This window comes from Neofelis nebulosa, chromosome 2 (genome assembly GCF_028018385.1).
Source record: "Neofelis nebulosa isolate mNeoNeb1 chromosome 2, mNeoNeb1.pri, whole genome shotgun sequence".
Taxonomy (NCBI): domain Eukaryota; kingdom Metazoa; phylum Chordata; class Mammalia; order Carnivora; family Felidae; genus Neofelis; species Neofelis nebulosa.
The window spans coordinates 193,111,391-193,126,353 of NC_080783.1; the positions used below are offsets into that span (position 1 = coordinate 193,111,391).

The 14,963-nt window shown below is 46.1% G+C and overlaps 2 protein-coding genes across 5 annotated transcripts in view; both read left to right on the top strand.

Moving 5' to 3' along the window:
* INPP5B (inositol polyphosphate-5-phosphatase B) overlaps window positions 1-3,278 on the top strand; it is a 48,399-nt gene extending 45,121 nt beyond the window's left edge. The window contains 4 exon segments of the mRNA XM_058718002.1: window positions 168-252; window positions 656-783; window positions 2,080-2,191; window positions 2,442-3,278. Coding sequence (XP_058573985.1) covers window positions 168-252; window positions 656-783; window positions 2,080-2,191; window positions 2,442-2,557 — 441 coding nt within the window. The 3' untranslated portion in view covers window positions 2,558-3,278.
* Window positions 3,279-4,330: 1,052 nt separating this feature from the next.
* MTF1 (metal regulatory transcription factor 1) overlaps window positions 4,331-14,963 on the top strand; it is a 46,520-nt gene continuing 35,887 nt past the window's right edge. For 3 of the 4 annotated variants that reach the window (XM_058718003.1, XM_058718007.1, XM_058718006.1), the window contains exons 1-2: window positions 4,331-4,439; window positions 6,094-6,552. In XM_058718003.1, the coding sequence (XP_058573986.1) occupies window positions 6,145-6,552 (408 nt within the window). In that variant the 5' untranslated portion in view covers window positions 4,331-4,439; window positions 6,094-6,144. Of the gene's footprint in view, window positions 4,440-4,485; window positions 5,248-6,093; window positions 6,553-14,963 lie in introns of those variants that run through there. The other variant, XM_058718005.1, reaches the window with a different exon arrangement.

The window sequence follows — 14,963 nt, forward strand, 5'->3', positions numbered from 1 at the left end:
CTGATGGCTCGGAGCCTGGAGCCTGTTTCCGATTCTGTGTCTCCCTCTCTCTCTGCCCCTCCCCCGTTCATGCTCTGTCTCTCTCTGTCCCAAAAATAAATAAAAAACGTTGAAAAAAAAAAAATTAAAAGAATATAATGATCCTGTGACTTTCTTTCCTTTTGCAGGAAGATCTGTTTCAGCAGCCAGGCCTGAGGTCAGAATTTGAGCATATCAGGGACTGTTTGGATACTGGAATGATTGATGCCCTTTGTATCCTTCAGGCACTCATGTGTGCGTGCATGCGTGTGTGTGTGTGTGTGTGTGTGTGTGTGTGTTTGTGTGTGTGTGTTTGTGTGACTACGATTAAGAGGTGAGAGAAAAGAAAGAACAGTATCTTAAGGCTCAAAATCTGATCTTGTGTCCTCAGCTATCATATTTTTCTTAAAGTTTGCATAGAGAAGACTTTACAACTTTAAGCAACTGATATAGCAGGAACTCATGAAGGCCCAGCTAAGCTGACAAAGAGCTTGGCCCCCTTCACTGTGTCAGGCTGGCATCCTAGCTCTGAGTGGAGAGCCTGACTGGGCAGGCTGCACTTCTGGCCTGTGCTCCTTCCTGGGCCTTTTCCTAACCATGGCACAGCATCGCCTTTTCCTTAACGATGGGCCAAAAGCCGCCAACAATCATTCTGTGGCTGAAGCCCTGCTGCTTTTCCTGGAGAGCCTGCCAGAGCCTGTCATCTGCTACAGCGCCTACCATAACTGCTTGGAGTGTTCTGGCAGCTACACAGCAAGTAAACAGGTGAGGGGAAGCGTTAAGCATCAGCACACACGTGTTGCAGCCCCGGGCCTCATGGGGCCTGAGGGAACAAAGTGGGCGCAGTCCCTCAGACACAGTGTCCTAGTAACTCAGCTCCAGAGCTTTCCTTCCCAAACCTGTTCTTCCTTTCATGTCCGCTTTTCTTTTAGTGGCTTCACCCTTAATTCCAGTGACTCAACCCAGAAACCTGAGTCATTTCTGAGTCGTCCTCCGCTCACCTCCCACATGCCCAGTTCCCTTGATCTGTCACCCGTCGTCTTCTGTTCTCGCGCACTCACCTTGGTTGAGCCCTGGATTCAGTCTGTCCCTCTGCTGATTTGTTTTGTATACGGCCCTCAGACCATGTGCTCTAAAGCTCTCGTTATGCCACTGTTGGTCAAAAACCACACATGGCTCTCCATTGCCAGTTAATGATTTTCTTAAATACTCAAGACTTTTCATGATCTGGCCTAGTGGTTCACACATGTAACATGCCATGGCAGAATAATGTAGAAAACTTGCTAATAATATGGGTTCCAGAGCCTCACCCCACATCCACCGAACCAGAATCTCTTTTGGAATATTTCTTGTGCGAGCTTCCCGACTGATAACGATGATGTGCCAATAGCTGAAGTACTCATTGAATTCTGTCCTGATCGACCGCTCTCGGCTTAGCGCCTGTTCAAACAGTGGTGCTCCTGCTAAAATTGACTTCTTGGTTTGTTCTCTCTCCTTATCTCACTGTTTTCCTTCTCTTGCCTTTTTTACACTTTCTTTTGCCCTAATCCTTACCTCTGCAAGCCCAGTCTCGTCTTCAAGACCCAGCTGAAAATGTCTTCCATTCCCCTACATCTTTTGAGAGCACATAGTTAGAATATTGACCCCTAAATTTTTTTTAATGTTTTTATTTATTTTTGAGACAGAGAGAGACAGAGCACGAGCAGGGGAGGGGCAGAGAGAGATGGAGACACAGAATCTGAAGCAAGCTCCAGGCGCTGAGCTGAGAGCACAGAGCCTGATGTGGGGCTCAAACTCACAGACTGTGAGATCATGACCCGAGCCGAAGCCGGACGCTTAACTGACTGAGCCACCCAGGCGCCCCTAGAATATTGACCTCTAAATTCACACGGTGCTTGATCTGTGCTTCTCTTTTGACTCTTGTGCAGAGTGCTAAGTGATCAGGACTTTCTTTGCATAGCCTTACTAATGTCCTGGGATCGTGCACTCAGTTGCTGGAATATAGCAGATGCCTAACAGATGACTGACTGAAAAGACAAATCCCAATTCTCCCTCTTTCAGGTCATTTCTACCCTCCCCACATTCCACCAAAATGTCTTCAACTACTTGATGGCGTTTTTGCGAGAATTACTGAAAAAATCAGCAAAAAATCATTTGGATGAGAATATTCTAGGTAAGCAGCCAAGTGTCTGTGGAAAGCATCTCTGCAAACCGAGACTCATTAGCAGAAATGTCCTTGAGGGAGGTCCCAAGACCACTGCCGTGGAACTAAAATCTCCAGCTCTGGGCACAGTTCACCCTCATGCAGCTTTTGTTTTTCAAGCAGAAAATAACGCTTTGGGGCACTCCTCCCAACTCAACAACACAAGAAGAAGTAGTGCTTCTTTTGCTGAATTGTTTTGTTTTCTGTGTTTTTCATGCAGCTAGCATATTTGGCAGCTTACTGCTTCGAAACCCAGCTGGTCACCAAAAGCTTGACATGGCAGAGAAGAAGAAGGCTCAAGAATTTATTCACCAGTTCCTCTGCAACTCACCCTGAGCCTATCTCCTCTCCTATTTTATTTGAGGCAGCCGATTACCAGCCCCACCTGTTTCAGATCAAGAAGATATGAGGGTTCTTGGAAGCAAAAGCGGCAGCTGCCTGTTTTCCTGAGCCCAGACCCCCCCCACCCCCCCGTTGCTGTCACACTCATTGGTACTGTGAGTCGTGAAGACCTGGGGGGAATCCACCACAATAAAACTGACAGTCAGTGTTCAGCTTTAGTTATTTAACACAGATCTATTTTTAAAAATTTTAAAGATGTTTAAATAACTGTACTTCTTGTGCTCACTCAGCCAGCCTTCCTCCAGGGCATTGTCAGTGCCTTCCCTGTAGCCTGGGCTGAGCTCCCCATGATCAGATATTTGAACAAACTTTGGGGTCCTGAAGGGAGAATGAATTGGACAGCAAGAATGCAAATGGGATCTGCTGGGTAAACAGGTCACAGCCACCCCAGATGCTTCCAGTTCTCTAAGCGCATGTGTATATGTATATACAAAGCCTACCCCCCTTCCTACTCAGATGTGGCTCAACAGCTCTGGGGCTGGCACTCAGCCTCTGAGGGCAATACAGTGGCTTGAAAATGAAAATACTGAAGAAATTGGTGTTGTGGTGAAACAAATGGGATTTTCTGGGTCAGCAAATCCTCTAAACTGTATATGATGCATCCCCTTTCTCATATGTGTAATATATTTTAATGATAAATGTATTTTTAACAGTGGTTGTTTGTATGTTTTTCTCTCTTAAGAGAGGGCAGTTGGACTTTTTGTGGCTTAAGCATTTGGGCAGCTGGTCAGGGGCCAGGCATCTATTTCTTTGGCCCCTGGCCAATCTGGTGGGTGACGATCACTACTCATAGTTTTCAAGCAACGGATGTACAGGCATGGCCAGAACCCCTTGACCCTGATGTAGTCTCCGGGAGTTGTCCCACCCTGAATATCCTAGAGAAGTAGCTTATGGGGAAAACAGGCAGTGACTTCCGGGAGGTTCTAACAGATTTAACAAGCATTTTGAAGAGACAGAATAACGAAGGTACACGCAAAATCGCTTCTTGGGCACTTGAACGCCTAGACTCCCTGGCTGTGTAAAATGTGACCAAGATGCAGGCCAACAGGATGACTGTGAACGGTCAAAGAGAGGGAATGGCCAGTAGGTGGCGCTGACTGGCCCGGGCGGGAGTCCAGTAAAAGCCGGCAGTCTGCAGGGCGAAAAGTTGGGACCGACGGCCTGGGCTGTCGTGAGGAAGGGAGTGGAGCGTCTTGTGCGCGCGCGAGGGGAAGAGGCGGCGCCGTCCTTTGGCTGCGCTTGGAGTACTCCCTGGTTCTGCCATTTGGACCCGATCTTCCTTTCCTGATCCCAGCTACTATACTAACTTTGGTGATGAGGGTAAGCTGGGAATGTCACAGCCTTGCAGGCTCCCCTTGCGGGTCCCAGCTAGAACTCGGATGGCCGACTGTGGTCCCTCCCGTAGGAGTTGTGGCTGCGAGGGTGAAGGCGGTCAGCGTAAGCCGGGCTGAGGCTGCTTTCGACTAGTGGTTGAGGGGTTCGACCCCTTTTCCTTGCGTGTGGTGCCACAGATCAGACGCCCCGACTCCCGGCCGGCTGCGGACACTGCCGGCGCTTCTCAGCGCGGGGCAAACTTACTGTCCCGCGGCGCCTCCACCGCGCCCCGCCCCGCCCCTCCTGCTCGCCAATTGGAGGCCCGAGCTCAGCCCCCACACCGCCTAAGCCAACCAGAAGCGCCAGAGAGAGGCGGGGCCGGTATCTCCTCCTTCCTCCGGAAAGCGGAAGCGGAAGTGACGTTTGGGGAAGGTGGGGGCAATCATGGTGCCGCTGGGGAGGGGAGAAGCTGCCGCTGCCGCCGTTGCCGGGAGCCGCGGAGGTAAAAGGCGAAACTAGACGCGGCCTGGGCTCGGGGCTTCCCGGGGGGCGCGGGACTTAGGCTCCCTCCTGAAGCATTTCCCAGTAGAGACCCCACTCTGGTCACCATAGGGACCCCACCCCTCCTCCGTTTCCATGGGGATGGGTATCCAGCCCCCCTTGCCTGTTTCCATGGAGACCCGGACCCTGCCTCTCTTCGCCCGGCTTGGAGCCCCCCAGCCTGTCTTCGGATTTTTCCGTGTAGCCCTGGCTGGGGGCTGTCCCAGTCAGGTTCCTTTTCCCAGCCTTCTCTCAAGGGTGCTCCGTTTGTACTACTCGTGTGCCACCCTCAAGCCTCCTGGTCTTGTTTGTTCCGGACAGTTGGGTCTCCGCTTAGCTGCTGATGGTGCCGGGGAAGCCCTGAGGGGCCGCCGGTGCTCTTATCTCTCCTCCGATGCAGCGAAATGTGCATCTACCCGGGTTGCGTAAGCCAGAGCAAGGGGTCGGGCCGGTTCCTCCCGGATCCAATCCCTTGGCCTGTCTCTGGTAACTACCTCTCTGTCTAGCCGCCCCACTCCGTAAAGGTTCACTTTCTAACCCAGGACAGAGGAGAGAGATAAAGTGTAAAGCCAGACTGAAAACGAAAAGTGATGCGCTGATTATTTTTAAATTTCGTTCTGCCTGCCAAACCCAGATTTGTAGAACCGGTGTGTTTGCAGCTAAAGGAAGAAGAACTAATCCAGAACAGAAAAGATTGCAAATTTGGTATCCTTCCTGTGAGAACATATCTTTCGAAGAGAGGATGTCTTCCCAAGAGAGTATATCTGCAGGTCTTTCATTCATTTAACTGACATCTCCTGAACTCCTAGTGTCATCGTATTGTGCTAGGGAGAGTAGAAGCAAAAATAAGACTCACCATTCTCTCGCCGCAGAGAGCACACTATACAAGCATAGGTCTAGTACATTGCATAGGACACCACATTGTTTTAGGAGATAAATAGATATAATGGTCTTCTTTGGATATGCCTGACTAGGGATCAGACCGTCTACCCAGAAGCTGAAACATCTGTTCTAGGAAGGAGGGAATGAATTCACACTTGCTTTCCCTACTATTACCAGACATTGTGCTTTAATGAACATTATCTCTTTTACTCTGTGTAACAACTCTGAGAGAACGGGGATTACCAGTCCCACCTTATCCATAAGAAAGATGGAGCACAGAAAAGTTACCCAGGTACTAAGTGGCAAAGCTGGAATTTGTGGGTAGGTGACCCGGCCTCCAAAGTTCCACTTCCACAATGGACTACACTGCCTCGTGGTCTAATCTGGGGCATATCTGAATGGGGTTTTCTTACTTTAGGATGTGTAATAACTCAGCCTTGAAGCAGTTTGTCCTCTTCTCCCCTTTAAGTTTGGCAGTAAGGCATGTTTGGAAGGTCTTAAGAACTACTTATTTCTTCAGTTGGGTGTGTGTGTGTGTGTGTGTGTGTGTAAGGCATTGCTTTTCCTTTAAAATGACTTGATGGTTTCAAAGTTAAACTTTAAAAAATATGATTCCCAAGGAAGATGATTTTCATTCACTTTGGCCTCTTCTTCAAGTGAGAGGAAAAATGTGCCCTGTGGTTGCCAAGGAGGTCCCAGGGTATGGCTCTAACTCTGGCTTTGTCCTCTTGCAGATAGGTCATTACCTTTCCATTTCTCACAATTGGGCTGAGCACGATTGAACCATGGGGGAACACAGTCCGGACGACAACATCATCTACTTTGAGGCAGAGGAAGATGAGCTGACCCCCGATGACAAGATGCTCAGGTTTGTGGATAAAAACGGACTGGTGCCTTCCTCATCTGGAACTGTTTATGATAGGACAACTGTTCTTATTGAGCAGGACCCTGGCACTTTGGAGGATGAAGATGATGATGGACAGTGTGGAGAACACTTGCCTTTTCTAGTAGGGGGTGAAGAGGGCTTTCACCTAATAGATCATGAAGCAATGTCCCAGGGTTATGTGCAACACATTATCTCACCAGATCAGATTCATTTAACAATAAACCCTGGTTCCACGCCCATGCCAAGAAATATCGAAGGTGCAACTCTCACTCTGCAGTCGGAATGTCCAGAAACGAAACGTAAAGAAGTAAGTAAAGCAGTGGGTGAGGGCCCAGGTTTGCTTTGGAGAAAAATCCTTACACAACTCGCATTGGCCGTTTTAGCTGGGGAATAAAGGAGTCCCTGGAATGAGGACCTACAATGGCTTTGCTTGTCCGCAACACATAATGCTTCATATTTTGTTGTGACTGCTTTCTGGAACTTTTGGTTTGTATAGCCATATTGAAATTGGAGAAAGCTAATTTATAATTTTTCACCTTTTCTTGCCCACATCGTAAAATCAAATAGAAATTTCATTGAGGTAAGTCCATGTTTCTGAGGCTGAAATAACTAAATTTGGCTTATCTCTGGGGTGTGTATAAATGATTTGTTTGGGAGATGAGTATCTGCTGAAATATGCTTTATTTTTGTAGTGAATATTTGATGATTAACAAAGCCTCGCTTTCTCTTGTAAGAAATTCAGGCAAGAGACAGTAAACGAGAGCAGGTGATCTAAAATAAGTTTCCGTGCTCATACTTAGCTACTGTGAGTAAGGTAATGTATGTCACAATGGTTGGAAAACCGTAAAGTATTGTGCAAATTGTACTGGTAGTGATCATCAGCAGAATGATATGGGTTAAAGGTAACGATAGACATTATCTAGGAACTGATTACAGGTCAATTAGAAAAAACAGATCACTGGTAATTGCAGCGTCAGGGACTAAATGTAAACTGTTACCAAACAGACATGGGATAAATCGCTTAGCAAAATATTTTTTCTCTTAGGCTGTAATTAAGGCCTTGAAACGGGAGAATTTTATTATTCATGCCATATGGCTTTCCCATGACTAGCCGTAGAATCTCAGAGCTGGAAGCAACCATAGAGAAACCAACCGTTTTGTCCTCCCTCCCACCTCACGCAGCCATTTCTCTACAGCATCTCTGACATTAGTTCATCTGGTGTCTGCTTGAACACTTGCAGAATGACGAGAGCTCAGTGTTTCCCTGCTCAGCCCAATCCATTTATTGGCCAGCTCTGATTGTTAGAAAGCTTCTGCTTGTATAGAGCCAAAAAACCTGCCTTCCTGGAGCTGCCGCTCACTGGTTCTAATTCCGCCTTCTGCGCAACAGCAGGTTCAACCTTCCTCTCCCAGGACAGATCATGGATTTCTTTGAACATCATGGATGTCTCTTTATCTTCTCTTGTACAGGCTAAACACCTCAATTTACTTAAATAGTCCTCTTTGACATTTTCCCCTGATTTCTCATCAGTCCGGTCACCTTGGATTGTGTGAATTCCAGTTATCCGACGTCTTCTTAAAAATTCATAACTGAGCACAATCTCACAAGTGTGAGGCAGCCAGCACGGAATAGTGTGTGACCCTTATCTTTTAATCTGGACACTGTACTGTAATTGCTGTATAGGCTGTATTTTATTAGCAATGGCAAGCTGTCGGCTTGTACTTGGAAACCTCTAGAATAGTGATTCTTAACTGGGGGCAGTTTTGCTCCTCGGAAGACATTTAGCAATGTCTGGAGACATTTTGGTTGTCATACTGGGGAAGTGCTGCTGCAGTCCAGTGGGTAGAGGCCAAAGATCCTGTTAGACATTCTGTAATATACAGGACAGCCCCCTGCAACAAAGAATTATCTGGGCCAAAATGTTGATTGGCTGTTTTCCAATAAAACTTTCTTTGCAAAACAGCCAGTCGGCTAGATTTTACCCGCTGGCTGGAGTTTGCCAACCCCTGGATGAGAACATAGGGAGCTTAGGGAATAGTTGAAAAGAAGGATGGACAGGTAGCAGAGATCCAGACATGGAAGGTGGTGATAACATGCTGAGGGCTTTGGACTGTATTGGGGAAATAGTGGGGAACCATTGAAGGTGTCTGAGCCAAGGATTCATATGGTTAGAGTAGCATTTTAGAAATATTGCTCTGGTAGCAGTGGTAGCTTGATTTCCCAGTTAGGAGAGGTTGTAGTTTAGATTTGGGGTTTTGTTTGAGTCTGATGAAGGGTAATGGTCTTGTGTTTGAAGAATGAATTGCGTATGATTCAAAGGATTCATCCATTTTTCTAAGTGTGTTGGGTTCTTCTCTGTCTTAGTTCAGGGACCCCACGGATGATTGACGGAGCTTCAGGACTAGGAAGCAAGTAGTTAGAGTGCACCGTGATAGGTGCTTTAACAGAGGCCTGTACAGCATGCTATGTCAGGCTGAGGAGAAAGTGTCAGACTCTGCTGCTCCCCTCACCTTCGGGGAATGGTGAGTCCCATCAGAGGAATCAAGAAGTCCGGAAGAGGAGAAAGTTTGGTGGGGAAACTGATGAGTTTGTTTGGAGTATAGTGAATGTTTAGTCTTTGAGGAAAAGTGAATCAAACAAGTTGAGAAGCCCTTTGGAAATGTAGATCTGAAGTCAAGGAGATGGCTCAGGATTCACGAATGGGCAGTAGGTCAAAGCGTGGGCAGTTTACTCAAGACAGGAGTTTAAGAGTTGGCCAGAGAATGTGAAGGTTAAAAAGAGAAAGGGGAACCAGAGATCACATAGTCTAAACGGTGTGGTGGAAGGCGAGGGAAGAGTGTCAAGAAACAGGACTATTCTGTGTGACCCTGCAGAGGGGTTGGGGGACCCAAGAGAAGCCACTGGTTCTGTATCTGTGCCATTGATCACACCACGAGAAGTTTTTCGGTAGAGCACTGGGGGCCGAGGCCAGCTTCCAGTGATGGAGAAGTGAGTGGGTGGTGAGGAAACCGGAGGAAGGAAGTGTCAAGTTGGTTTAGGGTTTTTTTACTATGGTAGTTGGAGGAAGAAGAGTGATGAGGTAGTAGCAGCTCAAGGGGTGGGGGTGGGGGGGGTGAATCATTTCTTTAGCACAGAAAACTTGAACATGGCTTAGAGCCTAAACTGCAGGCCATCCCCAGTTAATGATTACTATGTGAAAGCGCTTCGAGCACAAATGTTTGGGAAACATTAAGTTGAATCAAGACAGAGGTTTGTTTATTACGGAATTTCTCTGAATTGTTGATGTGCTCATAACTACGGAGGAAGGAAATGCAGAATTCTCCAAATGTTGTGAACTTGGGAAACCGTTTTCAGGTCTTATTTCCAAGGTCAGTATTTTGTGGAACCCATTTTGGGAAATGCTGATCTAGACAGAAAAGGAGGAGATGGTAGGGTGGGAATGATTATGCGATCACTTATATGAGCTGTCACTTTCCCACTACAGGTCTTCCTTGACTTACGGTGCGGTTATGTCCCGATAAACCCATTCTAAGTTGAAAATAGTGCATCGAAAACACCTAACCTACGATCTCGTAGCTTAGTCCAGCGTGTCTTAAACGTGTTCAGGGCCCTGACATTAACCTACAGTTGGGCAGAATCATCTCAAAGCCAATTTTATCATGACGTGTTGACCAGCTCATGTAATTGATTGAATACTGTACTGAAAGTGACAAACAGAATGGTTGTATGGTCACAGAAAAGCTGGAAGTATATCGGTTGTTTACCCTTGTAATCTCAGGGCTGACTGGGAGCTGTGGCTCCCTGCTGCTGCCCAGAGTCACATGAAAGTACCCTACCTCATATCACTAGCCTGGGAAAAGATCCAAATTCACAATTTGAAGTACAGTTTCTCCTGGATGCATGTGGTTTTCTCACCATTGGAAAGTGGAACCATTATAAGGTGGGGACTGTACTTGCAGCCTGGTTGACTATTCATGTCTTCAGGTCTTGTTGAGTAGATAAGGTCAAGAGTACTGTGAGCACCTTGTTCAGTCTACTGTGGATTTAGCTCACTGTACTTTTATCCCACCATATCTTTCCATTCTGTCCATGAAGCCTACATGGAAGATTCTAGAAATTTTAAAAAATCAGTTGATGTGAGGGAGAAGCATCAATGGCTTTTAGTCTTTGAAAATGTTGCTTATTGAGCAGGCCTTCAGGGGACTTGACTTCCTGAAACACCATTTTACTTTAGCTTTTTCTTTAACAATAATTGGGGTGGGGAGGACACTGAAATTCATTTAAATGGTCTGAGAGGCCAATGTTTATGACTATTTGATAACACTTTTCATGATTTCTGTATTCCCTCTTTTCCCTTTTATTTTATTTTATTTTTTTTAAACTTGGGCTTTTTCTTCCTTCATCTCCATGTACAGGTATTACTCTTGAGAAATCACATCATTTGATAACTAGTTAGTCCTCTTGGCCTCGCAAGCAGCTTATTTTCTGAGTCAGATTTTAGCCTGATTTTCCTGTTCACCCCTGATTGTTCCATTGTTTCCTGTAGTGTATAGTTGGCTTACCTGTTACTTCACTTTTTTCCTAAGTGCTTGTCTTGCGTAAAAATAAACCAGCCAGAACCTGGCTACAGATGCTGTCTTCTTCCACGGGGCCACTGGCCATTCTGACTCTAATTTCATGTATCTTATTTTCATACTTGCTGTCTTACTGCCAGCAAGTATGGTAGCTTTGAGAAATCTCCAATCAAAATATGTCATTCTGCACAAGATGAGCATTCTAAAGAGTTGTTCCTTTCGTGCCTTTCTCTTTTGGGTTTCTGAGCAGCTGGGTGCATGGTTTCCCAAACTTTCTTGCATCTGTGTCTTCCTGAGAACCTGCCAGGACCGTCTTGTCACCTGTTCATCTACCTCTGTACGAACCACACCGGTGAACGTTAATGTACCTCCTGTGGCTAACTGACCTTGCCACTTTGCTGCTGAGTAATTGGCTAAGAAGTCAAGAAAGCCAGGAAATCCTATACCATATGTGTCCTTCATGGCGCACCAAAATATTCTGGTACATCGATTGGAAAAGAGTATCTTTTTTTTTCTACCAAGAAGCACAGTTTCAGAGATGCTTTGTGAATTAGGCTGCTTGCTATATTAGTCAGTGACACTGCAAGAGGAGTTTTGGCTTTTTTCTTAGTGTGGCAAATTTTAAATATAAGAATAAAGGGAGGGGCACCTGGGTGCCTCAGTAAGTTAAGTGTCCAACTGTTGATTTCGGCTCAGGCCACGATCTCACGGTTCCTGAGACGGAGGTCCATGTCGGGCTCTGTGCTGACAGCATGGAGCCTGCTTGGGATTCTCCCCCTCTTTCTGCTTTTCCCCTGCTCACATGTGTGCACTTTCTCTCTCAAAATAAATAAATTAAAAAAAAAAAAAAAAAGAGGGGCGCCTGGGTGGCTCAGTCAGTTGAGCGTCCGACTCTTGGTTTCGGCTCAGGTCATGTGAGTTCAAGCCCCACATCGGGCTCTGTGCAGCTGGCAGCGCAGAGCCTGCGTGGGATTCTCTCTCTCTCTCCCTCTCCCTCTCTCTCTGTCCCTCCCCCACTTGTGCTCTCTCTATCTCAAAATAAATAAATAAACTTAAAAAAAAAAAAAAAGAATAAGGGGGAAAATTTGATTCTAGTGTTTTGCAATATGTCCTTTACTTTGGGAGACCTAGTTCCAATCTCATTCCTCGTTACAAACCCCTCAGGCAGTGGAATGATCCACTCTGACAAATGTGGATGTTGCTGACTCTCCCAGAGGGGAACTACTTGCTTTTTAGCCTTTGCATACTGTGATTACATGTCTTCCCAGGCTCCCTTCTGAACTCCCACAGAATTGCCATTCAGAACTAGGACTTGAAATTCTGGCGTTAAGGATCCACTCACTCTTTCCACAAGCTTTTACTTATTATCTACTTTTGTCAGGTATCAGGAAGGTCAAAGAAATAATCCCTGCCCTGGAGGGCTTGGACTCCAGCAGAGAGACTGCTGGAAGCTGTGTGTGCGGGATTTGTAGAAGCCAGGGCAAGAAGCATTTTCCATTTACCACCAGGAGAAGCCATTTATGCGTGCTTCCCTGCACGCCTGCGTGTGTGTTACACACCTCCTCGCGGCCATCGGCATTTCTGTCACTGAAGCCCGCTGGCCTGGAAAAGGGATGGAGGTGGTTTTGTGTACATACTGGCTTTACAGCATGGTGCTGCAGAAATAACAGGTCTCAGATTTACATTTTATATAAGCTGTACCTATTGGATATTGCTAACATTTTGCTATTGTAGGACATTGGAAAAAGAACCCACGTTTTAATGTTTTTCTCTTATTTAAATCAAGCCTGTTTCTTAAAATTGTTTCTTCTGTGAAGTGCAAAGGGATAATTTAGACCCAGAGTTCCATCTTTGTTCTGCTTTATTCTGTGTGGCCTTGGGCGAGCTGCTCTGTTTCCTCTTTTGTAAAATTGAAATAAAAATATCTCATTGCATTTTGTGAAGATTAAATGAGATTTATTCATACATAAATATACAACAGTATGTGCATAAAACATCTAGCACAGTGTGGTCGTTCAGTGAACGCTCATTTACTTTCTGTCCCTTGTAGGCCCACGCAGTTTTTGAAGGAGGTGCGGAGGTAATCTCCAGCTTATGAAGAGGTTGAAATGGCCTCTGTTAGGAACTCTTTGGGAAGCATTCTCTCCTAAAAACAAGGTTATGAGGGGCGCCTGGGTGGCTCAGTCGGTTGAGCATCCGACTTCGGCTCGGGTCATCATCTCGCAGTTCATGAGTTCGAGCCCCGCGTCGGGCTCTGTGCTGACAGCTCAGAGCCTGGAGCCTGCTTCGGATTCTGTGTCCCCCTCTCTCTCCACCCCACCCCTGCTTGTGCTCTGTCTCTCTCTGTCTTTCAAAAATGAATAAACATAAAAAAGAAAATTAAAAAAAAAAGACAAGAACCAAGGTTATGAATTGTGGTTGGGTTCCAGAACAGCCTACAGAAGTCCCAGTAAACCCTAATTCACTGAACTGTTGTATTAATATCACTGTGGAATGTGAACCACTGTTTATGATCAGGAGAACATGTTTTTAGCCCTACTGCGGAACTCTGAACACCAGCCCTCATCACTGGTAGTCTGTTCCCTTTGACTTCCTTAGCCACCCGGCCACTGAAAGTTACTTCCATGGTGGGCATTTGGAGCACCAGGCAAAGCTGAGGGCTCATTAAAACAACAACAACAACAACAACAAAACACCCTTTTGGGGCGCCTGGGTGGCTCAGTCGGTTCAGCATCCGACTTCAGCTCAGGTCATGATCTCGCGGTCTGTGAGTTCGAGCCCCACGTCAGGCTCTGTGCTGACAGCTCAGAGCCTGGAGCCTGTGTCGGATTCTGTGTCTCCCTCTCTCTGCCCCTCCCCTGCTCATGCTCTGTCTCTCTCTCTCTCTCTCTCTCTCTCTCTCCCAAAAATAAATGAACATTAAAAAAAAAAAAAATTCAAACACCCTTTTTTGGGTGCCTGGGTGGCTCAGTCACTTAACTTTCCAACTTTTGATTTTGGCTCAGGTCATGATCTCATGATTCGTGGGTTTGAATCCCGCGTTGAACTCTGTGCTGGCAGCACAGAGCCTGCTTGGGATTCTCTCTTTCCCTCTCTCTCTGCCCCTCCCCTGCTCATGCCCTCTTTCTCTCTTTCTCAAAGTAAAGTAACATTTAAAAAATAAAAATAATAAAAATACTTTAAAATAAAAAACACCCTTTTTATTGAGCTATAATTGACATCTAACATTATATTAATTTCAGATGTACAACATAATGATTCAGTATTTGTATACATTGTGAAGTGATCATCACAATAAATCAAGTTAACATCGGTCACCATACATAGTTGCAGTTTCTTTTCTTTTTAAAAAAAAATTTTTTTTTAATGTTTATTTATTTTTGAGACAGAGAGAGACAGAGCATGAACAGGGGAGGGGCAGAGAGAGGGAGACACAGAATCCGAAACAGGCTCCAGGCTCTGAGCTGTCAGCACAGAGCCCGATGCGGGGCTCGAACTCACAAACTGTGAAATCATGACCTGAGCCGAAGTCGGCCGCTTAACCGACTGAGCCACCCAGGTGCCCCTGCAGTTTCTTTTCTTATGAGAACTTTTAAGCTCTCTCTTGGCAGCTTTCAAATATACAATATGGTACCATTAACTTTAGTCACCATACTGTATACTGCATCCCCGTGACTTAATGTACTTTATGAACCGAGGGGTCTTCTAGCCAAGGAATAAGGGCTCCGATTACGCTGGTGGTGTTGGGAGGGTAAGATGCCTAGCAACTGCTGAGTGCCTGCTGTGTACTAGTCACTGTGTTAGGGGCTTCCACATCGTTTTGTATTTGATCTTTATCACAGTTTATAAGCTAGGTACTTTTAGCCCTCATTTTACAGATGGAAAAAAAAAAACGGCTTAAAAACATACAACTGGCAGGTGGTAGGAATGAGGTTTGAACTAAGGGCTTTCTGGATGCCAAAGCCTGTGCTTTTCTAACAAACGCGCCACCTTTGTAAAGACATGGGGGAGACTCGGCCACCGAGGCCCGTTAGCCATGGAAAGGGCTGAGCATCGAGGAGCAGCAGGGCAGCGTTAGTTCTGCAAGGGTAAAAGGCTGAGGTGTGGGAACCACTGTGTGAATTCAGCTCTGGTTAGTGGGCA